Here is a 25332-nt window from a genome sequence, read left to right as displayed (position 1 = left end):
GGGCCGCTCAGGACTCCGCAGAGGAGAGCCAGGCGGGGACGCAGGCACGGCTCGCGTGCTGGCCTGAGGTGCCCTCCCGAGGACGAAGGCAGCGGCGGGGACACGGCCCACGGGATCTTCCTCCAAAGCAAACACAGGAATAAGAAGGCGGAGCCAACAAGTGAGCACACCCAGCGCGCAAGCTTCCGAAGCTCTGATGCGTCTCCCCATTTTTGGACACAGAGGTCAGAAAGACCGGGTGTTAGGGGTCCCGGGGGTTGTGACCTCAGGGGCCCCTGGACACAGAGGCGGGGTCTCCATTCTGGCTCCCGTCCTAGGCACTGTCGGGATCCTTCAAGAGCCGGGAAACCCCAACACAGCTGCACAAAACACTCCCTGTTTCCTAGGGGCCACCTTCCACCGACCCTGTCAGGAGATCAGGAGACCCCAAAACAGCTCCTGCACAACCCACGAGGAGCCGGCTCCCCCGCAACAGGGGCCCTGTCCCTGGGTCTGGCTGGCCAGCGGCCTGCAGGGTGTGTGCAGGGGACTGCGGGGTGGTGGGGACTCACCCAGGGGTACTGGCCTAGGTACCCCCGGCTCTGGTGAGCTCCTGGCTTCCCAGGAGCCTGGTCTGGGGCAGAAGGGACAAGAAGGTCCTGCCGCGGGGCACCACTGAGTGAAGGTCTTTGGGCGGCACCACCTTTCTGGGGTCAACCTGGAGGTGCCCCTCATCCACCACGTAGGCCTTACCCTGTGGATTCCAGATCCTCCGCAAGCCCTCAGGACCCAGCCCTGTTTTGGGGGCCTTGGTGGCTGAGGCCGGGCGGGTGCGGATGGGCCCAGGGACGCGGCCCATCGTGGTGACCAGCGCTGGCCCCTGCCACCCAGACACGGACACCCTCTTTCCCAGGCCCCACAGAGCGACACCGGCGGACTTCAGGCTATCTTCTTTATTCTCCCCTCAACCAGGTGAGACTTTGGGGATGGAAGTGGCGGAAACCTGGGAAGCCGGTGGAAGGAGCCAGCAACTCGTCTCCTCTTTGGTGTCCACAGGAAAAAGCACAGGAGCCTGGAAAGGCCGCCCCGCAGAGCAGCTGGGACCCGAGAGCCGTCACAGTGCCTAGGGGGGCGGCCCCCAGCCTTGCCGTCTTCAGAGCTTGGAGGGGGGCGAGGGGAAGCCTCAGAAGCGGCCCTGCTCTCCCTCCGGGCAGGGCGGCCGGGCCCGGGGCTTGAGCCGTGTGCATGTGCCTCCCGTCGGACACAGGACCCCTCCCCTCTCCCAGCAGCTGCGGCGGGCCTGCGAGGGCCTGAGGGACGTGGCCTGGGCAGTCACTTCCGATCCCCTGGGCAAGCAGAGGCGACACAGGGAGCCACCTGCCCACATGTGCGGCCTGCGGGCATGGGGACAGCGCAGGCCTCCTCTGCTGGATCTGCGAGGCTCCTCAGCCACACCGACAGCTGGGAAGCCCGCCACTTCCTTCTGCCACCGTCGGCTCGGCTGCTGCCGTCAAGAGCCAGAAGAGTCTGTTCCCTGAAGCCCAGGAGGCGCTGAGCGGGTCCCTCCTGGGGGCAGGTGGGTCAGCGGCGTGACAAGAGGTAGGGGAAGGGGGAGGAAGTGGACCCCATGACCACCTCCACGGGCGGATGTCGGACGAGGGGGACGACACGCAGGAGCACGAGGCTCCCTCTGAGGCTGCCTCCCCTGGAGACTGCGGTGTCCCCTACTGCCCCGCTAATAACCCCCCGGGGCTGCACCAGAGACCGACCCCCAGAACAAAGGGAACGCCAAGTACAACGGGCACAGTTTGCTTTTTCTTTCCCTGTTTTGTTTGAAACCTAAGTAAGCAGGTCTGAGAAGACCCCGCGAGCAGCGTCACCCGCCCTGGGGACCGGAGGCCACACCAGTTGGGACAGGCGGGAGCGGGGCTCAGTGTCCACCGCGGGGTATGCGGGCAGCTCCGCGGAAGGCAGAAGGAGAGGCTGGGGTGGGGAGAGGAGGCGCTGGCCTGTCCTGGGCGGGAGGGGCGGGGCGCAGGTGGGACGGCGGACAGGTCACCCGCGGGACCCCGTCACACGGCGGTGCGCGTGGGCGTGCTGGGCTGGTTCAGCCGCAGCGTTTTACACAACCAGCCGGCAAAATCCACCTCTTCCACCTCGGACCGCTTGATGAACGTGTGGCTCTGCAAGGAGAGGACAGGTGCGTCAACGACCGGCCGGCAGCGCCTGCAGCAAGGAGGATGGCCGGCGGGTGCGCGGCGCACAGGAAGCCAGAGCCAGAGGCTACCTTGCACTCGTCGGGCCCAGGTCACTGTCTGGGGGTCGAGCAGCATCCCCGGCCCCATCCCCATGATGCCAAGAGTGCCACCATCGTGAAGCCCACAAATGTCTCCAAACATGCACCGCCCCTGCCCGGGGCCCCAGGGGACAGTCGCCCCAGCAAGAGCATCCGATCTGAACAGAAGCCTCCGTGATGCCAGTAAGCTCTTGCTGTTCTGTCTGCTGCGGCAGCCACTGGCCACGTGAGGCTCCCAAGCCTGTGACATATGGCTCCTGTGGCTGAAGAACAGGAGCCTACGTTCTGTTTCGTTTTAAGTCACCAACAGAGTTCCCGTGGGGACAGCAGTGCGCCGGAGGTTCCTGGCCTGAGGCTGGGGGAGTGAGCAATGCTGTCCCCACAGGGTGTGCAGGGGACAGGCGGGACGGGGGCTTGGGTCCACGGGAGGAGGTCTCGTCCCCCATGAGACTCCCAGGCTTGGGGACAACCGGACGGGGCGGGGGGGGGCAGGACTCCATGGTCTGGGGCCGCAGCGGGGCCACTTACAACGTCGGTTTAGGTGGGGCAGAGACTTGGGGGCCGCACGGGGCCTTCAGCATCGAGGACCTTCTCTAGGTCACAGATTTGTATATCACACAATGAGCGTGCACCTGTGACGTCATGTGCGGCTCTAACACACAGACTAGAAACTCCCTACAGCTGACGAAGACTCTTGGAAGAACCAGGGCACACCAACCCTTCCCACACGGTGTTCTTGGTGGCGCCCGCAACCAGGAGATGCTGGCTATCCCTGAAACTAAGGGAGGCGCTGACGCTGTGACCTCAGGCTGGAGACACGCCAGCGGCGAGGAGCCCGGCACGTGTCCCCTGGGGAGGGCTGTCCTTTGCAGAGGCCCCGAGCTGGAGGCTCCCTCCTGGAAAGACCGTGTCCCAACAGTGAATAGGGGCTCTTGTTCTGATGCTCGGACGCCTGACACGGAGAGCCGGCACCTGTGACTGTCACGGGCACGGTCTCGTGTGGGGAGGCATGTGAAGGGCGGGCTGCCCCAGGCGTGGCAGGGGTGTGGGTGAGGAGAGCTGGCAGTGGAGGGCGCTGAACGTGCCTGGCCCACTGAGGCCACACGTCAACAGGCTTGCAGCCCGCCCCCACCTGCTGGGGAAAGGCAGCTCCGACGCCCACCTTGCTCTCAAGGGCATCAGACAGCATGGACTCACAGGCAGGCTGGCGGGCCCTGGGTCTCCCTGACCTGCGGGCCCCCGTGCTCGAGGCAGGAGCGGCACAGAGGTCTTAGGGTGCCACCACTCCCAATAACAGCCCTGGCCGCAGGCACGGCCAGGGCTGTTCCGTACCAACGGTGCCCCGGCTGCTCTAGACCACCCCACTAATGGAGTCGGGACACCACCGGGGCTCTCCAGCTCGACACGCGCCCCAGGAGGCCGAGCCCGCTCAAAGGCTGGCTCCGGTCTGCCCTCCCCCCGAGGTGAGCCAGGGCCCCCCAGGATCACTTACCATGAGCATCTTCAGATCTGCTCGCTCTGCTGGGTTCTTTATTAGGCTGGAGAGGAAGACAGAGAACGAGGGAGACAAGGCAGGGCAGTTAGTCAGCGGCCACGGGAACTTGTGCTTTGAGCCATAATAGGCCAGCCCAGTCCCCGTGCCTGGCCTATCTGGATCTGGATGCAGCAGGGAACAGAATCTGCTCTGTTACTCCTTTGGTGTAAGACCAAGACTCCTGGGGAGGGAAGGGCAAGGGTCGGCAACCAGGACAAGAGGGAAGGGCAAAGGCTGTGGAGACACCCTGGCCGCTGCTCAGTCTGAGGCCTAGAGCCAACCACAGCCACACTGCTAATAAATCCCCCCAATTTGGGAGTGTGTCAAAATGGAACTTTTCCCCTCATAAAAAAGCAGAACTGCCCCTAAAGACAGTTGCTTAAACTGGCCTGAGGACAAACAGTGGCCGTTCAGATGCAAACAAAAACGCAACGGGTAGGAAAACATTTACACAGATGATTGGGTTTCTGCGGCAGCATGCTGGCCAGCGGTTGTGCAAAGGGCCGGTGGTGCCTTCACCGCCAGGAGCAGGTTTGCTGCTGTGTGATGCAGTCCCCAGGCAGCAGCGAGGCTGGCCGACTCCACCCGTCCTGCCGCGCAGGACTGCCCTCACGGTGAGGGGGGCGGCCTTCCTGGTCCTGGGCCTGCTCGCCCCGGGCCCATGCTGATGTATCAAGAACAGCTGGCCACTTGCCAGAACCCGACATGAAAAGCTTGTTTGGACACTGGTGGGTTACAGGGCTGAGGGATTAGGAAACCGGGATGGCTGCTGGTGGAAGGCAAGGCGGGTATGGCATTTCCAAAGATCTGAAATTCTGGTTTGTTCTGGGCTTTGAGGACAAGATGGGGGACAGGAGCTGCACACCACGACTACCCAGGTTCTCAGGTGAGCTCCAGGTGTTCCCCAGATGCCTCTACCCACCGGCAGTCCCACCGTCGATCGAGCCCGGGACCAAGAAGGAAGTTTGCCTCTGGGTCGGCAGCCGGGGTGTGGGCAGCTATCCCAGGAGGCAGGCGGGCCTCCGATGGCCTGGCACCCTGCCCTGGCCCGCCCCGAGACCGTGTTGGAGGTGGTGGCACCTTACCATTTATTTACAAACTCCTGGAAGTCCTGGGTGAAGACACCACTGGGCAGCTTGGGAGGCGGCTGTGGGAGACAGCAAAGGGGTGGGGGTCAGATGCTCAAGGGCGGTTGGAGAATCACAGGGAAAAGGTGCTTCCTGGCCCTGAACCCATGAGAACAGCACAGCACTTTTTGGGGGCCCTCAGAAGGCAACTTTCCTGGCCCCAGTCCCTTCACCTGGCTAGAGGGGGCACCCCCCACCCCTCACCTTCTGGCAGCTTTCCTGCAGGCCCTGTCACCTGCCTTGCCAACTTGGTTAGGGTCTTCGGGGTTCTATGGAAAGCTCTGGTTTCGGGATCATAGCTGGTTCCAGGAGGAAGGAGAACAGGGCCCAGCCTCACTTTAGGGACGTGTCACACTCTGGGCCACTGTCTCCAGCTGGGGTTCTGGAGCACTGGGGGGTGGGGTGGGGGGTGGGGCAGCTAGCTCCAGAAGCGCGAGCAGCCTGGCCCAGAACACATGTGCCAGGGTGGGGACAGCTGTGTGCAGGGTCAGGCCCTTGTCAGGGGAGGCAGCGGGCAGACTGCCCGGTGAAACCCAGAGCCTTCCTCCCATTTGGGGGTGGGAGGTGCCGGCAGGCTCCCCGGGAGGACGTGCTTGCCGGGCCTAGGTGTGGCAGCCAGGTGCAGGGCACGCTGTGTCACCAGAGCCAGCCCGTCCTGTTCTGTCATCACCAGCCCTGCTCTGAGCCGCTCACCTCAACACTGAGCCCCACAACAAGCCAGTGCCACGGGCAGCCCGGCCGCCCCATTTCTCTGCCCTGATTCCAAAGGGCCACCGCAGGCACTCTTCAGCCCACAGAACCTGAGAGGCGGGCTGTGGGGTCAGGGCCCGCTCTGCTCCTTTCCAGCTGCCGCCTGAGGAGGCCGCTCCCATCCTTCAGCTGCAGCTTACTCGTCTGTACAAGTCCCACTAGCTGCTCACACGGAGGGGAGGACGATCTGGTGGGCCCTCCGTGCCTCCTTCCCTGAACTTTCCCTGAGGCAGCGGATCACTCAGGACCACACGGGCTCCAAGAAGCTCAGAGAGCTACCAGGTGACAGCTCTGGGGAGGGCTGGCGGGCTGGCTCCGGGGCCACAGCCTTTGGAGGGGCTATGGCAGGAACATCAGGTTTGTCTTTACACACCCCGACACACACACACACACATGCTATATGGGGGCATAAACTCCTCCTGGAGAGTGGGGGACCTGAGCAGTAGGGCGGAAGGCCACACACTTCGACACCTGATAGAGGTCCCTGTCCCGCCCTCCACCCCTTCCCAAGAGAACCCAGTCCCTGTGTGGAATTCCCTTCCTTTGGGTAAGGAATTTCAAGTTGAAGAGCTTAATCCGCCCGTGTGAAGACGTGCCAGAGGGGCTTCGGGTACGCACCTCATTCACAATATAGTCCAGCAGCTCGAAGATGGCCATAGCTGGCCGGCTGTCCGTCCCATGACCTGCCAGGGCAGAGACAAAAACAGGGATGAGGCGGGCGTCGCCGAGTACCCTTCCCCCAAAGCGGGCCCAAACCAGGGGAGGTGCCCTGGCCGGGCTCCTTGCTATGGAACTTGCTTTCTTGGGAAACCAGATTCTTTCTGAGCCTCCGGTGAATTAAACAAAACAAAACAAAACACCAAAATGAACAGGAGCATTTTTTGAGAAGTCACACATTTGGCACGATGCTGCTTCCAGGCTGTGCCAAAGTCACAACCCCTGGTTTCTGGCGCACAGGCAGGGTGTGGGGGGTGGTGCTGACCAAGAGCAAGGACGGCAGCATGACCTTGCAGGGAGCTGCGGGTGAAGCAGCATCAGGCCCCAAATGCTGCCCAGAATGGACGACTGGCTAGGGGAGTTGACCCCTGTCTTCGACCCAGCTGGCCAGGGCCAGGTTTGGCAGCTGGACTTTCGCCTTCTGTCCCCTGTCCTGAAATGGGCATGCAGGCCGGGGCTGGGGGAGGTGCTGGCAGGCAAAGGTGGCCTGGCATGGCCCGCCACTCCTCCCTGCTGGGATGGGGCCGCAGCTGAACACCCGTGATGCCATCTGGGAGTTGGTGCTGGGAGGGACAGAGCCAGGGCCCGAGGACATGGATGGGGGTGGGGGTGGGGTTCTCCCCTCAGAGAAAATCAAGACACCCCAGCAATGTCGGTCTGGCACCAGGGAAAGAGGAGCTAGACTTGAAAATACCGTAAGTGCAATTACTTGATGGCCTGTGTCCATCAGCGGTGAAGACACATAACATAACACGGACCACCACAAACGGGACTACATGGCCACGGACAAAGGCGAGGCACCCACGCCGCCCGGGGGACGGACCCCGAGCTCATGACACTCAGGGAGGGAACCAGACACAGCAGGCCCCACGGGGTGGGAGTCCACGTGTGTGACACGTCCAGGACAGGCTCCTCCACGAATGGGAAGGGGGTTCATGGGGGCCAGGGAGGAGGGGGAGTGACGACTAACAGGGATGGGGCTTCCTTTTGGGGTGATGAGAACATTCGGGAACTAGACAGCGGTTATGCTGGCACAACCTTGTGAAGATACACAATTCCACTGAATTGTACGCCTTTCACAAGCGAGTCCCGGGGAGCACGAAGTCGGTCTCAGTAAAGCTGGTATCAGACAAGCGCAGCCCGACCGCACTCCGCTGCACATTCCTTCAGACTCAACTCAACTCCCTTCCTGTCACTTGACTTAAAGAAATCAGAATCTTCAGCGCCGCTTCCTAGTTATGCTGCCCCCGCCATAACCCTTCCCCGCCCCCACCTCCAAGATGGTCAGAGGGTCAGCCTGAACCCCTCTGGTTCAGGGGTCCCCTGGGGAGCCCCACACCTCCCAGGGGACCACTGCAGGCATGGAGAGTCCTCTGGGAGCCCAGGTGACCCCCGGGGTCCCCCAGCCTTCGTCCCCTCTCACTGAGAGGAAACTGAGACAAGTTAGTTTCAGTTTCTGAAAGGCCCGGCTCAAACAGCAGAACGTTAGCTGCAGGGTCCAGGCGGTGGGCATACGGGTGGCTCGCCGGGCAATCCTTGCAGGCCAATCTCTACGTTTGAACATTTCAGTGATAAAATGTTGGAAAACCCACCCAACCAGTGGCTCGGCTGAGTTCTCTCCAGAACCGCCCCCACCCCCCCACCCCAGCTGGCCACGACACACGCAGCTGCCTTGAACGGCACCGGTTTGGGGAACTGTCCCCAGAAGCCTCGGGACCATCTGCGGACTGCTGACCACAGCCGGCGTGACCCAGGGGACAGGTGGTGCTGAGAGGGGCCAGAGGGGAGGCAGCTGCCACCCTCGGGCACTGCATTCCCCACATGGGCATCACTGCTTGTCCAAATGCTAAGTTCCAGATTCAGGCCATACCGCTGATGGGGCGTCCAGGGGGTCTCGGCCGTGGTGAGATGCTGTGAGGCTCTCCTTCTATCCCGTCAACCATGGGCCGGCCGAAGATGGCCTCTAGCTCCTTGGCATCTGGTGGCGGGATGGGGTACCTTCCAATGGACAGCTCCACCAGGGACAGGCCCATGCTCCAGATGTCCGACTGCACTGAGTAATGAGTGCCCTGCAACCGCTCTGGCTGTCAGCGAGAAAGAGCAAAGAAATGCCCGGATGGTGGCTGGGACCTGGGGCTTCCATCAGGAGCTCTCACGGGGTCCCTGGCCATCCTGCCACCAACACTGTTCCCCCTGCAGCTCCATCCTGGCCCATGCCGCCCTCTAGAGACCCGGCAACGGAAAGAAAGCAACTCCATCTTCTCCCTGCACCTGCTGTGGGGCAGCGAAGCTCCCAGCCAGCACTGACAACAGCGCTCAACACCCAAATCTTTTGCACTTTTGGAAAAGGATGACCAACCCAGGAAAGACAGCGGAATGCCTCTTTTTCCAAAATAGTCCAAAAAACTAACTTCTCAGAGTCCGCTCCTGGGATCACCAAGACGTTTCCTGAGATACCTGAGGGGTAGTCTCTTGGCTCAGAAACTAACTGACCGCTCTCCTGGACCCATCTCTTACTGCTGGCAGAAAGCAACCAGGCATTTCCAGCGAAAACCCTGATCAAGGAGACAACCGCTGCTAGAATTTGGACGGAAAGGAGAAGCTCTGCAGAAACACGGTGTATTTGGGAGAACCTCAAGCTTTGCAAAATCTTCTGGAAAACAGGGAAGTGCTGACAGGACAGGGTAGGGTACAGACGGACTCACAGACATGTAGGACCGAGTTCCCACGAAGGAGTTGGCCATGGAGTCGATGAGCTGGCCGCTCACCCCAAAATCACACAGCTTAATCTCCCCTCGGGAGTTGACGAGGATGTTGGATGGTTTCACGTCTGAGGGCAGAGGCAGCTGCAGGTGAGGGGGGCCTGGCCTGCCTGCCAGCCCCACTCGACCCTTAGGTGCCCCCACCCGGCTCACCTCGGTGCATGATCTGGTGCTTCTCCCGGAGATACGCCAAACCCCGGAGAACCTGCGGGGGAGCCCCAGAGATGGGTCAGCAGGGCAGCGACCCAGGCAGACCTGAGGGGCTGCTTGTCTGGCACGAGTTCAGGGAGCCCCCATGTTGAGGGACGGAGGTGAGAGTGGCAGGGACGGCCATAGTGTCCCAGGCCTGCGGGCAGATGCCCGGCTCACCCACCCTCACCCACTGCCCACCTGCCAGGCAGACACTCAGCAGGGACTGGGCCAGGGCCAGGCCCAGGCTCCGGCCCAGGGTCCAGGAGGGCTGGGGGTGTACAACCCGGTTGCCCTGCCCTGAGGGTCACACAAGCCCAACAGGCTTTGTCTGTCTAATGCTTCCATGCTGGGTTTATGGTGAGGCCCCGTAAGTGATGACAGCACTGTGAGATACCATGTGGCTGAGACCCTATAGGGGCAGGGAAGTATCATGTGCATTTTACAGAGATGCCCCTTGCCAGCCCCGCAGTTGCAGAGAAGGGCATGGGCCACACCACCTGGTTCCAGCGGTTTGTCCAACTCTGGCCACATGTAAGGTGTAAGGGGGCAGATTAAGAATAAACCCACAGAGAGCACGGGGCCAGGATTGTGCACACAGCCCAGTGTGGCAGTGGCCCGCGGGGGAGCCGGAGCCCGCACACTTACCGCAATGCTAACCTTCCCCAGGATCTCCTCAGGGATTCTCTTGGCTTCCTTCAACACCTGGTCCAGAGAGCCGCCATCCTAGGGTCAGCACAGAAGAGAAAAGGCAAGCCATGCTGAGCAGTCGGCCAGGCAGGGCCCACAGTGCAAAGAAGGATTCCCAGAGGGACGCAGAACAGCAGGTATGAGAGTGAAGCATTTCCCCAGTTCCCGGTGAGCTGGAGCTCAATTTCCTCCACAGGAAATAGAGGCCAGACCACAGCCAAATGCCCCCCGCTGGCTCAGAGTGGGGCCTCCTTCAGCCCCTGCCACCTCCAGGACCTCGGGAGGGCCCATCCAGTAAGGAAGCAACCAGGGTGCCAGCGCGCTCCCCAGGCAGCCCTGCCTTCCAGGAACCCCCGCCGTGACTCAGCTGCCCCTTCCCCAGGTTGCCATGGCAGCAGCAGGCGGAGCAGCGTCGCCAGGCTTGCAACCAGAGCAACCGCGAAGGTGCCAGAGCTCGACCGCAGGCTCCTGGGGCCTGGGTTCTACTCCTGCTAGCCTGTGGCAGCCTCGGTGGAACAGAGACAGAGAGCCCGGAGGTGAGGCCTGGAACCGCCACTGCCCACTCCCTGCTCCCCTGCCCCTGTCCCTTAGGTCTTGCCCTGTGCTTGTCACTGTGCACAGGCACGTCCTGCAAAGGACAGGACACGTGTCCTCCCCGGCAGCTCCCCATGCCAGGCTGGCCTCAAGTCCACGGGGCACCTGACAGTCAACTTGGAGATCAAACCCAGGCAGGGGTCCCTGCTGGGTCCCCCAAGACGCTAGGTGGACACGCGGAGTTCCAACCACGGGCCAACATCTGAACTCACGGCTGGGCAGCTGCGGAGAAGGTGCTTTCTCTACCAGGCTGCTCCAGGCTGCCACAGGAGGGGGTGGGGAAGCCTGAAGGCCCCGGGATGCTGGGACTCCCGTCTCCCAGCCTTGCTCAGTTGAAACGGCCATGGGTGGGAGTTCTAGAAAACCCAACACTCTTTGAAGCTTCTACAACCTGCACATGACTCTCTCAACTACTTCCAGACTAAGGGTGCAAGACCCACAGAGAGGGTGACTGTGCCCGGGAGAAACCCACGGGACCAGGTATCCTGGCTCAGCCCAGTTCTGCCTGCAGGACCAGGGGGAGTTCCTTCTATCCTTCCTGTTTTTTGCTCAAAATGTCAAGCAACCTTTAAAGAATACAAACAAATTCTTTTAAGACTATAACCCTGCCTCCCAACACAGCTCCTCTCGTTCTGAACCTTTATGGAGCTGTGGTAGGTTTATAAACGAGGATGTTGGGGGAGAACATCCCCAGAGAGGCCAGGGCAGGCCAGGCCCCGCGTGGGAACCTCGCCAGTTAGCTGAAACGCCCGGTGGGCGGACAGTTCTGTTCTCTCTATGGCTGCTCTGCCCCCTGCACCACTCCTGCCAACCACAGATGTCCCCAGACACGGCCCAGTGTCCCCTGGGGTAGGATCATTTCCGGATGAGACCCCCTAGTCCACATGAGGAGGAGTGTAAATTGCTCAAGTCACACTGACAGGAAGTGGTGCAGAAGATAGCACCACTGGGTCCCTCCGACCCCAAATCTCACGCTGTGCGGAGTGTCACACACTTTCATTTTGTGTATGTGCTCTAAATATTCTGGAAATTGCACTTTGAAGTAAGTGGTATATGAGTATCTTTTTATAAAGAAACTCAACTCTAGGGGCGCCTGGGTGGCTCAAGTGGTTAAGCGTCCGACTCTCGGTTTTGGCTCAGGTCATGCTCTCAGGGTCCTGATATCGAGCCTCGTGTTGGGCTCTGCTCAGCTTGGAGTCTGCTTGAGACTCTCCCTCTGCCCCGTCCCCCGCTCACACACGTGCTCTCTCTCTCCCAGCAGTTCTTCCTGCCTCCCCTGAAGTGTGACTTCCAGATCCTTCTATGTATTTGCATGGGCATCCACATGCACAAGGAAATATACACGGGAGTTTAAAAATTGTATCTAAGTGGGTTCACATTATGCATATTTTCTCCTCGGGGATTTTTCTCCCTCTGCCAAGTGGCCAGGTAGGGTTCTTACCTCTCCCTCACTGGCGGACGTGTGACTTTTCACTATCGTACAAGGGAGCACATGCTTCAGATGGGACTGGACTCCAGGAAACACCAAGAGGTGCTTCTGAACAGTCAGTAAGCTGCCCCCTGGGACACCCACTACCCACTGTCTGCGGGGTCCATGCCAGGAGTCGCCCCAGTGACAGCCCCTTACCCTTGGGAAACCACCAGCCCGCTGTCTCTAAGCCCCAGGCACCAACGTGTACTGGCCAGGTGCATTCACCCCCCTAGGTTCCATCTGCGCTGCCCACCGCCAACTAGGGGTCTTCCCTGGCAAGCGGGGCTAGAGTCTACCCAGGTGGAAATGAGAGCCGATTCACACCCAAACCCACGTGGAGATAAGCCTTCCCCTCTGCTCACTGCTCCAGGCGTCACCGGAAGATTGGCTCCCTGCACCCCAATCCTGGCCCCGGGAAGCAGGCACCACCACCCTCAGCTCTACGGGGTTGGGGAGGGAGAACCTTGTCCCAAGTCATGCTGTTAGGAGGTGAGTGGTGCAGTGGACACCTGACCCCATACCCCAACAGGGCACGTGAATGAACGATGTAGAAGTGTGTCCCGCAAACACGGGAATGCCCGGGGGACGAGGCGTGGCACCGGAGCAGATTACATGACCTGAAAATATCATGGAGGATGGTGGGGTGCGGGCCGCCTCCCCCTCCCATTACTTAACATCGTTTTGCTGTCCTCAGCCCTTCCTTGCCCAAAGAGCAGGCTCATCCCCAAGTCTAGAACAGCGGCCCCCAAGCCCCGCGCACGGGGAGCCGTCTCTGTGGCGGCGTGGAGCACACACCTCACCTGATTCTATCTTTTCACTGATGCGCCGTCTGCTCGCTCCGTGGCCCTCCCACACCCGACACAAGAGCAACCCAAAAACCCCAACTAGGAATCTGTAGAGAATGAGCACAATCAACAACTGGGGCCACTGGGCACTCCTCGTGCTGTGGGGTGCAGATGTGTCGTGCGGAAAACCTCACTTCATGCTCCCTGAGACGAGAAGCAGGAGAAGGCGGCCAGCTGTGACACTCCCCTCTCGTGCAAGAGAAGGGGCCGCTCCGAACTCCCCCTGCCATCAGGGAGAACAGGGAGAGGACCCAGACGGCTCGCCTTAGACCACAAAGTGACTCCCTGTCCTTTCTTGCCCCAGGTTCTCTGGCAGTAACTGCCTGCAGGGTGGCGGATTCAGGGTCTGACCTCTCCCGCTCCCTCTGCAGCAGAGGATGGTCTGAGGCAGGGCACTGTGGGGCGGGGGGCCAGGTAGGGGCGGAGCGGGGGGGCGGGAAGCACCTTCTCTGGGGCTCCCCGTTACACCACGCGGACTTACACCACGCGGCTGTCACGATGTCTCACGGGCACTTGCTCAAATTCACTTCCTGCCTCTGTTACAAAATTGTCAGAGGGGACAGTGCCACGCCTACGAGGCGTAACCGAAGCTGCGAGCCTAAGGCCACAGCATCCTGGTTTTGCAAGGGCCCCAATGGGCCTGGGGCCTGGACAGCCAGGCAGCAGGCCGCCCCGTACCTGATGAATCAGGCTCAGCACAGGGTCGGCAGCATTTCCTCCCTGGGCCCTCAGCTCTGACCACTTCTGCTTTTGTTACACCGGATCCCACCCATTTCTGAGGTTCAAGACCAGTTTCTTAACAAGGGGGCTCATCAGAACCAACCATGGTAGTCTGAGACAAGATCGGCTCCTGTGTTCCATCCCGGAGCTTCTGATTCCATGGACCCGAGCTGGGGCACCAAGTTGGGTCTCGCCATCAACAGAGCGCCCAGATCACTTACCTCCCTTCAGAGCCATCAAAGTCTTAACCACACATACCCTAGGGCCCAGCAATTCCGCCTTTGGGACCCTAGCTCATCTCCTGCCCCAGGACACTCGGGACTCTAGCCCACCTCCCACCCCAGCCCAGGACGCCCGGGACCCTAGCCCACCTCTCGCCCCAGGACATTCCTCACACTGTCACTCCCAACAGGCTGTAAACAACCTGTGTCCACCATCGAGAGAGTGTTTGATAAAGTACCTTATGGGCACATGCCATGGCCAGAACTCAAACAGTGAGGAAAATGAAGCCGGCTCCCCACGTGCCAGCAGGCAACAGCTTCCACCACCTATCTGGGGGAGGCCAGGTTGGAAGGAGGGGAACGTCTCGTGCTTAGAAGACCAAGGGATGTAGGCGTATGCGTGCTTGCAGGGCATGGAGTGTCTCCAGAAGGACCCCTTGGAAATGAGCGTGCTGTGCGTCTGAGGATGTGGGCTTGGAGGGGATGGGCAGGGAGCCCTCTACCAGCCCAGGGCATGGCACACTCACCATATGCTCCATGCAGATGCTGATCTCGCCGTCGCTGTAGAAGGCCCCGTAGAAGCCCACGATGTACGGGGAGTTACACTCGTGCAGCACCTGCAGCTCGCGGATGATCTGGTTCCGGATGGCCGGCTTGATTTCCAGGTGGATCAGCTGCGAGGGAGAGGGAAGGGAGGGGCTCACAACCAGGCCGCTTGCTGCAGGCACCAGGAAGGAGGGGGCTTTGGCCCCTGCCCTTGATGTGCTCAAGACAGCAACCAAAACTAAGTAATTGCCTCCTAAGCATTTACCTAGAGAACAAAAAAGACATGTCTACACACAAACTTGCACACCAGCGTTCACGGAGCAGGACTCACAACTGCCAAGGTATGGAGGCCACCAAGTGTCTACCCACAGGGGAACAGATACACAGGCACCCTACTCTGCCAGGAATGGGTGAGGCGCCCACACGTGCTGCCCTGGGGATGGACCCCGAACACAGGACACTCAGGGAGGGAACCAGACACAGAGGCCTGCGATACGAGAGTCCACATGTGTGACACGTCCAGGACAGGCTCGTCCACGGGCAGGGAAGGGACTTGCGGGGCCGGGGGTGACTGCTGATGGGGATGGGGTTGCGTTTTAGGGAGATGGAAGGTTCTAAAATAGATGGTAGCGACGGCTGCACAGCTATGTGAATATACTACTCACTGAATTACATATATTTAAAGGGGTAAGTGGGGGATGGAAGGTAGGGCCAAAAAAATATGTATGCACAAAGGGGTATGTTCACCAGATCTCAACAAAGCTGTTTTAAAACAAACCTCAATGGAACAAACATTTTCACTTAGCTGCCAGGGAGCTCCGATAACAGAATTCTCTTCCCACCCAACTATACAAAGCACCACCTTTCTCAGGACCCACACCAGCGATGCCCATGACCTCGGGCCCTCTCAGCCAGGGGCCTGCTGCTGGAGCCCTTATCCTTCCAGCCAGAGAGGACACAGAGGGAGCCTCAGGCCGCCACCCAAGGAGGATCCTAGGTCTCCTTTCACCGGAGTTCAAGTCAGCAGAGGGGATGGTCACCTGCAGCAACAGTGAGAAACCAAACGACTGGAGGGACGCAGGACAGCTGACAGAGTGCCAAGAGCAATACCCAACAGGAAAGAGTTGAGACCGTGGCTCCATGTCCTGGCCACTTAGAATCTCAGCTGCTCCGACCATTGCAACAGAACAGGAAAAAAGTGATTTCCACCTGCCTGTCGAATCCAGGGTGTCTGAACCTGTCGCCATAGATCCTACAGACATTTCATCAGAACCCTGTGATGGGGAAAGGGAGTAGGAGGGGCTGCGTGCCTAGAGGGACAGGTGGGAGTCGGCCAGACAGATGTGGTGGGGGTGGGGGTTCTGCCAGGGAAACAAATAGCTGACTGAAGGCACAAAGGGGTGAGTACCAAGTTCAGGCGGGGGGCTGCCAGGCTCATGCTCATGACCCCGGCCACCTTAAAAAGTGCAGTAGGCCTAGTGCGACGGTGCCTGGGGCTCCTTGGATTCCTTAGCAAAGGCTCCTGCCTCTACCTGCCAAGGCGAGCTCTGGCCACGGGCTCCAGGCACTGCACACCTTTATGGCCATGCCGGTAGGATGGCCTCTCCTCTGGTGGGACACACCTGTGACGTGATGCCCAACAGGCACACACAGGAGATGTTAGGTCCAAAGATGAAGTGCTGCTGTCCATGCGGAAAGCAGAAGGTCTGCTCCCAAAAGCCCAGAAGAAGAACTTGTGGAGCCTGATGGATGGCAATGTAGGGTGTGAAGGCCAACACCAGCCAACAGAAATACAATCAGGTCTTGTGTTTAATTTTAAATCCTCTAGTTGCTGCATTACAAATGTACAAGGAAACAGGGGAAATGATTTTTTCATGTATTTTAACTCAATGAGATATATTACACAATTACGGTTTCAACATGTAATCCGTATAAAAATATTCATGAGATTTTCCCATACTGAGCCTTTGAAATTTGGCATCATGTTTCTCTGCACGAACAGCACACCTCAGCTGGACTGACCACATCTCAAGGGCTCCGTGCACATGGCTGACCAGGGCAGCTGCCACGAACAGTACAGCTCTTGACCAGGAACTTCACAGGAGCCACAGCCGAGCTGGGGAGCAAGAACCCCCCAGGCTCCGCAGAAGAGGAAGGGGTGGAGAGGAGTGGGCTGGGCAGAACTGGACAGAAACCCAGAGGTCATGGGAGCCCAGAGATGGGGCCTTTCATGTGACGTAAGGCCACAGAAATCTGAGGCTTTCTGGAAAGATGCAGTAGAGAAGACGCGGGGACTCACGGGCCCATTCTTTCTGGGCTTGTGGAGAGAGCCTTCCAGATCACCAAGGAGCCTCCTTGAGAGGACATGGAGAAGAAAAGACAGGCATGGGAAGCAAGAGGCATGTTTCTGAGCATGCGTCTTCACGCTTCATCCTGATGAAAGATCTGGAGGGGACAGAATAGTTGTCCCCACGGCACTGATGGGCAGGTTCAGGTCCCAAGAGGCTCAATCCTGTTCTCAGGGGGCACATGGCTGGTGAGTGGTCAAGTCTGCATCAGGGCCAGGCTCCCAGAACACCAAAACCCAAGCTTCCTCCATGTCACCACCCTGGGGTCACGTAAACTCCTTGGAGCTGGCTACAAAGGGATGGCACAAAGCATTCAAACCCCACATCAAGCCCATCTAGGAGATGCCTGGGTGGCTCTGCGGTTGGGCGCCTGCCTTCGGCTCAGGGTGTGATCCTGGAGTCCTGGGATCGAGTCCCACATTGGGCTCCCTGCAGGGAGCCTGCTTCTCCCCCTGCGTGTGTCTCTGCCTCTCTCTCTGTGTCTCTCATGAATAAATAAATAAAATCTTAAAAAAAAAAAAAAGGCCCATCTAGCAGTTTAAGGGGATTTCTCCTACAAAATTGCAGGTGGGAGGAGTGCGGGGAATACAAACTAGAAAAAGAGGGAAATAAAATCTGAAGGTGAAATGCTGACAGCTCCCATCAAGTCCGAGTAAACTGCAAAGGAAAGACACGAGAGGGTTCAAACCCACTTCAGATGCCGACCCAACCTGCCTGTTTTCTCGTGTTTAAAATGGAGCTGAAGCCACAATGTGACACTGGCTCTGACACAGAGCAATCACGTGAAGGATGGCAGCCAGAAGCACGACACGGCTTTGCACAGGTCACGCAACCTCCATCGTAGAGGCAGGCGCTCAAGGCCCGCACAAACCGGAGGCCCAGACTCCCTCCTCTCCAGGAAGGCACGTGTGTAACAAACATGCTAAATTCATCATACATCTCTCTTGGCCCAGGTAATGCTGCTTGGGCTCTCAGAAGGACACAGGCGGAGTCCGAACACCATGCTCAAGTCATGGAAACATTTACAATCAAGTGTGATTATAAAAATCGAGACCAGTTCACTTGGGGCTTACATAACTGGCCTCCGTGCTCTCCCTACAGCTCATTCGGGTTAAGAAAATCCTCTGCTGATGGAAGGGGCTGCCAGGATGCTGGCGACAAAGGGTGCCAGCCCCCAGAAAAGGACCACCTCAGCCCCCAACCTCCACCCTGCAGGCAGGCTGTATTTGGAGATCTGATAAGCTTATGCACTAGGAAAGCACGGAATCCATACCCTGCACCTGGGAATGCAGGATCCCTCCAGGGGACTAGGAAGCCAGTTTCGCAAAAACCACTTTGCCATGTCAATTTCCCATCTGTGTCCACATCTGTGGCCTCGTGGGGGAACTGGCATTCCAGATGGAAGGTAGGCAGCCCCTGACCCCCGTGGACCAGCCCAGGGCCCCTGGGCCATCACATAGGCACAGCCCTGAGCAGTACGACGGCCAGGCAGCCAGCCTTCTCGGTCAGTGTTGTCCACCAAATGCTCGCGGGCATGGGTCTGTCCCACACGCACACCCACACTGTGCCAGGCGTGTGGCCACTCAGGGCACACACGACGACGGCACTTAGCATCCACGGAGAACAAACCTGGGGGGCCTTCTCCCCAGTACCTCGGACCTACTCTCTTTTAGCTCTTTATTGTGAGGGCTTGTGGAAGTATGGGAAAGCTGTAAAACCGGCAGTGTCCCGTGCAGCCTCTACCCGCTGCCCGACGGCAGAGGTCTCACCCACCTGAAGGACAGTGTGAAAACCTGGAGACTCACGTCGGGGCTGCATCACAACTGGGTGGCAGGACTAGCCTAGGGCCCCGGGTTTAAACTCCCAAAGTTGACCTCAAAGGCTCCCACATCGCTGTGGAGCAGCCCTCGAAGTCACACTTACAAGGCACGCTGGTGTCCCCCGGGTGAAGGCTCAGCTGGGTGGGGACACTCCTAGGTCCCCGATGCCAACTTGGGCCAGTGCTCTGCTTGCAGCCCCACCCCCACCCCCCACTGATTCTCATGCCTGCCTGGTTATTCCCTATTTGCGGGGTGATGCCAGACCAGAGATTTCTGGGGCAACTCCAATTTAGGAAAAGCTGCCTGTGAGAAGGGGACACAAAAGGGGACACAACCAGGTCCCAGGAGGGAAGGCACTGCAGCGCTAAGTCCTGGTGGAGAGCGAGCACGGCGCTCCCAGGAAAGGCAGGGCAGTGCACGCCACCTGGGCACGGGGCGGCTGCGTTTCTGAGAACACCAAGTGGAACTCCAGGAGGATGGGCTTCCAGAAAAAGGTGGCTTTCTATGCCTAAGAGAACATGCCTGTATGAGCTGAATAACTAAATAGTTTTCTTTTTTCTATTTTTTTTTTTATTTATGATAGTCATACAGAGAGAGAGAGAGGCAGAGACATAGGCAGAGGGAGAAGCAGGCTCCATGCACCGGGAGCCTGATGTGGGATTCGATCCCGGGTCTCCAGGATCGCGCCCTGAGCCAAAGGCAGGCGCTAAACCGCTGCGCCACCCAGGGATCCCTGAGCTGAATAGTCACAGAACGTCCCCTGATTATGTGGGGAGGAGCCACTATCCCCAAGGGTCACATCCTCCTCCTCCCCGCCCCTACATCTCACAGGGAGGATTCTTGACCACTTAGCTGGGAGCCCAAAGGGGGAGCGAGCCTGAAACACTCTTGACATTTCTGAGAATGGGAGTTTAAGACCTGAAAGGCAGAAGTCAGTAACTGAAGGGAAGAGCTGCTCGAGGTGGGCGGGCACTGCTGTGTGTCCTAGCCAGACACCAGCTCTTCCTGAGGACGGGTGAGTGCCTGAGCCCTCCAAGCCCAGGAGCCAATCAGAAAGCACAGGCCTGCACCTTTCAAACCCCTCTCCTATTTCCAGGGGTCCTGCCCCACCACACACCGCTGTGGAGCGCAAGGATGAAGTGCACGCCCTCGCTGACCACCTCTCACCTTTCTCGCCATGATGAGGCCAGAAGGTCTGTGCTGGACCTTGGTGACCACCCCGCCGTTCCCGGCTCCCAGCTCTGAGATCCGTTCGAAGTCATCATCCTTGAGTTCCCCGACCTTGGCCTTCTGGGTGAGGAAGGCTTCCAGTCGCTTCTTCTGCTGCTCGTCAAGTTCTAGCTCTGCTAGCTTCTTCTGGAGGTCCACCAAGTTTGCTCTGCAAAGACCCCAAGGGCAAAGGCTAGTAAGGAATGTGCAGGCTATGGGAAGATGACTGGGCCCAGCCAAGCTTATGGTGAGGCCACCGCAGGCTGGGCCCCAGATGTGTGACTGGAAGGACATGGGGGTGCATCAGATCTGAGTCCTATGCTGAGGACATCACCCCTTTCCTCAGGACCGGCTCTGGTTCAGTGATCCTAGTCGCAGACCCAGGAGTCCCCGTTCCTGACATAAGCACTCCAGATCATATCTTAAGGAGACGCAGGAACAGGGGCGGCAGAGCCAAGGGTCAGGTGAGGGAAGGCTTAGGCTGGGACAGAGGAGCCAACTTGTTCTGAGCGGTCTCAGGGCCAAGAGCAAAAACCACAGGCAGAAGACAGAAATTGCAGGATGAGTGCCTTTAATGTACACAGATGACACATGGGCACTTGAGGGGAAATGAAGAGGGGCATGAAGTAAACAGTGCAGACGTTTCCAGGGTATGCTGCTCAGCCAGCATGCTGTTATGCTACTACTCTAAACATTATGCATTTACATGCACAAACATTCCTGGAGCTGGTCATTTAAAAAACCAACCAGGAGAACCTGGGTGGCACAGTCAGTTGAACATCTGATTCCTGGTTTCAGCTCAGGTCATGATCTTGGGGTTGTGAGACCAGGCCCCATAGGGGTTCCATGCTCAGTGCCGTGTCTGCTTGGGGTTCTCGCTCCCTCTCCCTGCTTCTTTCTCCCTCCCCTCCAGCCTCCAGACCCTCCAACCTCATGCACACTCTCCCTTGTAAATAAATACCCCCCCCAAAAAAAAACCCAAAACCAACCATGTACACTGTACTTCACTGGGTGATTTGAGGGATTTTCCAAGGAATTTTGACAATAAGCTATTTTCACTAATGTCTTGATTTTGAATCAAATCCTTGAGTCAAAAGCAGCTCCCGGTAACAGGTGGGCAACATTAGCTCAATGCACACAGGACTAACCCAGTGCTCCCCAAAAGAAATAGAATAAAAGTCATGTGTGCAACTTTTTAAAACATGTGTGCAATTAAATTTTTTCTACACACATTACAAAAGATGTGTCAGGTGAAATTAGTTTTAACATACTCAATTTCACCCACCAAAAATATAAATTTCAATTTTTTTTTTTTTAATTTATGATAGTCACACAGAATGAGAGAGAGAGAGGCAGAGACACAGGCAGAGGGAGAAGCAGGCTCCATGCACCGGAAGCCCGACGTGGGATTCGATCCCGGGTCTCCAGGATCGCGCCCTGGGCCAAAGGCGGGCGCCAAACCGCTGCACCACCCAGGGATCCCCCAAAAATATAAATTTCAACATGAAATCAACATAACCAAATTAATAAACTTTTCTTTTTTATTATTTTTATTTTATGATAGTCACAGAGAGAGAGAGAGAGAGGCAGAGACACAGGCAGAGTGAGAAGCAGGCTCCATGCACCGGGAGCCCGATATGGGATTCGATCCTGGGTCTCTAGGATCGCGCCCTGGGCCAAAGGCAGGCGCCAAACCGCTGCGCCACCCAGGGATCCCAATAAACACTTTTCTTCTATTTTTTTTTTTCATATAAAGGCTACAGAATCTGAAACGCATATTACACTTACAGGTCCCCTGAATTTGGACAAGCCACATTCTGAGTGCTGGTGGTGGGTGACGGGACCAGACAGGGTGGGCAGCTAAGAAACATCTCTAAAGGACTGTGAGTGATTTCGGAAGGCATTTAAGCCAAGGCCGACTCCCAACCTGGGGGAGACCTGCTGGGGAGAACTGGAAGAACGGAACTCTCTCAGACACCTTTCGATCCTCAAATTTGACCATAACTAGCCTAGAACTTAGAGGCTTGAGCAAGGGGCACAGGCTGGATACAAGATGACCTGTGGCTGGCGGAGGGAAGTCATCTGAGCTGGTATAGCAAAGCTACTAGAAGGCAGGTAGCCAGGTGCCACTTCCTGAGCACGTATCAGGGCTTTACAAACACCACCTTGTTTCGTTCTCAAGATCCTTCTGGGAGGTATGTACCTTGTAGTCCCAGCCCATGCAGGAGGGAACAGGCTCAGAGAGGTTAAGTAACTTGCCCGTGGGCCACAAAGCAAGGAAGTGGCAGTGCCTGGAATCAAACCTGCATCCTTCCTGATTCCAAAGCCCTGTTCACTGTAGCAACTCGCTGAGCCAGGACCGTGGGCCTACTAGGTGCTCCCTGAATGCCTGGTTAACAAAGACCTGATGAGGAAGGGATGGAGGACGGAAGAAGGAAGGCAAAGGAATAAATGTACACGACACGCTTCCGTCTTGAAGGGTTGAAGAGGCAGTTTTTAAGGCCAGACTCTGCAAAAGTCGTCTTCACACTGCCCTGTGATATCTAAGATGCATTCTACAGTCAGCTGATTAATCCACTTTAAATTTAATAGCAACTCAGCTGTGGTTATTAAAAAAAAAAAAAAAAACCAACACCCTAGAATCCTAATGGCTGGTTTTTTCTGCCGGGGGTTCTGGAAGGAATGGAAATCAGAAGCCATGGAAGAGAAAAGGGGAGAGAATGAAGAAGGTGCTCTCCTGTGATTAGAATAGGCAGCGGACCTTTGAATATAAGGAACACGTCCCCACATTAAGCCACATGCTCAGAGACAGAAAAAGGTGTCATGTCACACACAGGCATCAAGACTCTCACCCAGGACACAGGGGCCAAGCCCCCCAAGACACAACATACATGCTCTTCAGCATCACAGCAAATAGATCCCAGCCAGAAGCCTCGGGATCGGTCCTGCTCCTCTGGAGCGTGGGGAACAGGAGTGCAGAGGTCATTGGGACTGGCTCTGGGGCCAAGGGGTCACTCTCGGTGGACCTGGCCAGCACGTACCCCTCCCACAATATGATTCTGCTATCTTGAGACCCCACCCCGGATGCTCCTTTCTGCCCCTTTCTGCAAGTCCTCCAGTTCGCTTAGGTGCCTACATGGCTCCAGCCCCAGAGGCTCCCTCTCCCCTCCCCACCAGGATCCTGCAGTTGACCTCACTACTCTGGGGCCTCACCTCGCCCTGTCTGTCCCCTTAGAGACACCTCCACCAGTCTTCTCCCCTCAGGGCCTCCTGGCTCATCTTACCCTTCGGGGAGCCCTCAACTGCCCTCTCCTGGAGGGACCCCTCCCCCTCCATTCCTCTCCTCTTGGGAACCCCTTCACCCCATTCTTTGGTAAGCAAGGACCTCCATCCACCCTCTACCTCACTATTCAGGGGCCTCCCTCCTACCTTTTCCCTGCAGGAACCTCTCCATGTTTTGATTCACCACTAAGACTCCTCCCCCCATCCTCTCTGGTCAGGAACCCTCCCTCAACTCCACTTCACTCCTCGAGACCCCCATACCCCATCTTCTTCACTCAGGGACCCTCTCCCCAAGACCACACCACTCAAGGACGCCTTCTCCTGACCTCAGCCCTCAGGGCCCCCACCCCATCCTCTCCACTCAGGGACCCCCTGCACTGACCTCGCCACTCAGAGCCCCCACCCCACCCCCTCCACTCAGGGCCCACACCCCATCCTCTCCATTCAGGGACCCCCCTGGACCCCCCTCACAACTCAGGGACCCCCTGCCCTGACCTCAGCACTCAGGGACCCCCTGCACTGACTTCACCACTCAGGGCCCCCACCCCATCCCCTCCACTCAGGGACCCCCTGCCCTGACCTCAGCACTCAGGGACCCCCTGCACTGACTTCACCACTCAGGGCCCCCACCCCATCCCCTCCACTTAGAGACCCCCTGCACCCCCCTCACCACTCAGGGACCCCCTGCCCTGACCTCAGCACTCAGGGCCTCCCACCCCATCCCCTCCACTCAGGGACCCCCTGCACACCCCTCACCACTCAGGGACCCCCTGCCCTGACGTCAGCACTCAGGGCCTCCCACCCCATCCCCTCCACTCAGGGCCCCCACCCCATCCCCTCCACTTAGAGACCCCCTGCACCCCCCTCACCACTCAGGGACCCCCTGCCCTGACCTCAGCACTCAGGGCCTCCCACCCCATCCCCTCCACTCAGGGCCCCCACCCCATCCCCTCCACTCAGGGACCCCCTGCACCCCCCTCACCACTCAGGGACCCCCTGCCCTGACGTCAGCACTCAGGGCCCCCACCCCAACCCCTCCACTCAGGGACCCCCTGCACCCCCCTCAGCACTCACTGCATCTTCTCCTCTCAGGTGTCCCCCTCCGACCGACCTCATTACTCAGGCACCCCCTCCCCTTCCTCACCCCGGCCAAGCCCGGCCCACTCACTCGGAGGCGCCCTCGCTGGTGGGGGACGGGCCCTCGGCGATGGCGGGGTTGATAGTGAGCGCCGGCAGCACCGGCTTCCTCCGGGCCAGCATCGGGGCTCCGCGGGCCGGCGGCGGCGGCACCTCTAGCCGGGGCCCATAGGGGGCGGGCCGGGAGCGGGCGGCGCCGACGCGAGCCCGGGGCTGCGGCTGCGGCCTAGGCGGGCGCCGGGGCGGCGAACGGAGGCGTCGCTGCGGACCGGGCCGAGGGGCGCCGAGGGGCTCCGGCGCTGAGGCCGAGGAGCCGCCGCCGCAGCCGAGGAGGCCCGTCCGAGGCTGACGCTGCAGCCGGAGCCCGGGAGGCCGAAGGCAGGGAGGGGGAGCGACGAGATCGCGGGCCGGCCTCTCGCGAGAGCCAGCGCCGGGAGCCGCGAGGCCCCGCCCCTCACCGCGGCGCGTGCGCACCAGTCGGAGGCCGCCTTCCTGTGGGGAAAGGGGCGGAGACCTACGGAGGCGGTGCCGGGAGCGTGCGCACTCGCTCGCTTCCCCACTGCGCGTTTGCGCATGCGTCTGGGGCTCTGGGCGGAGGCTCAGGGGAGGCGGAGCCAGAGGGGGGACGGTTAGGGGCTGATGAGAGCCGGCAGGTGCGCTGGGCTGCGGCTGGACCCTTGTGAGCCTCGTGGGTGCTCGGCTGGGGTGCGTGAGCCAGGAAAGGCCCCCAAAGCTGTGGGACACCAGCCAGAGTCAACTTAAGTCTTTTTGTCACTTATGGACATGCAGCCCCCACCCCCATGTCAATTACCCAATTCTTTCATAAAAGAAAGTTCATTGCAAAAAATAAATATATTTTAAGTTGTGGTAAATACGTATGACATAAAATTTACTGCTGGGGACTTGTGGGTGGCCCAGCGGTTGAATGTCTGCCTCTGGCTCAGGGCGTGACCCCGGGGTCTTGGGATCGAGTCCTGCATCGGGCTCCCTGCGTGGAGCCTGCTTCTCCCTCTGCCTGGGTCTCTGCATCTCTGGGTCTCTCGTGAATAAATTAATAAAATATTTAAAAATAAATAAATAAATAAAACCTACCGC

At 58.7% G+C, this 25332-nt stretch overlaps 1 protein-coding gene across 1 annotated transcript; it reads right to left on the bottom strand.

Moving 5' to 3' along the window:
- Nucleotides 1-917: 917 nt before the first annotated feature.
- On the bottom strand, nt 918-24662 carry MAP2K2 (mitogen-activated protein kinase kinase 2). The gene is made up of 11 exons (XM_055344486.1): nt 24269-24662; nt 19777-19987; nt 14423-14569; nt 10003-10080; nt 9319-9370; nt 9109-9233; nt 8274-8487; nt 6305-6369; nt 4895-4956; nt 3768-3813; nt 918-2162 (listed from the first exon to the last, which is right to left on the bottom strand). The coding sequence occupies exons 1-11, from the start codon at nt 24358-24360 to the stop codon at nt 2052-2054; spliced, it is 1203 nt and encodes a 400-aa protein (XP_055200461.1). The 5' UTR covers nt 24361-24662; the 3' UTR covers nt 918-2051.
- Between the last annotated feature and the right edge of the window lie 670 nt (nt 24663-25332).

The sequence above is a fragment of the Nyctereutes procyonoides genome, unplaced genomic scaffold, assembly GCF_905146905.1.
Source record: "Nyctereutes procyonoides isolate TBG_1078 unplaced genomic scaffold, NYPRO_anot_genome, whole genome shotgun sequence".
NCBI lineage: Eukaryota > Metazoa > Chordata > Mammalia > Carnivora > Canidae > Nyctereutes > Nyctereutes procyonoides.
The sequence above is the reverse complement of the archived record's forward strand: the minus strand, read 5'-3'. Positions and strand labels throughout refer to the sequence as shown.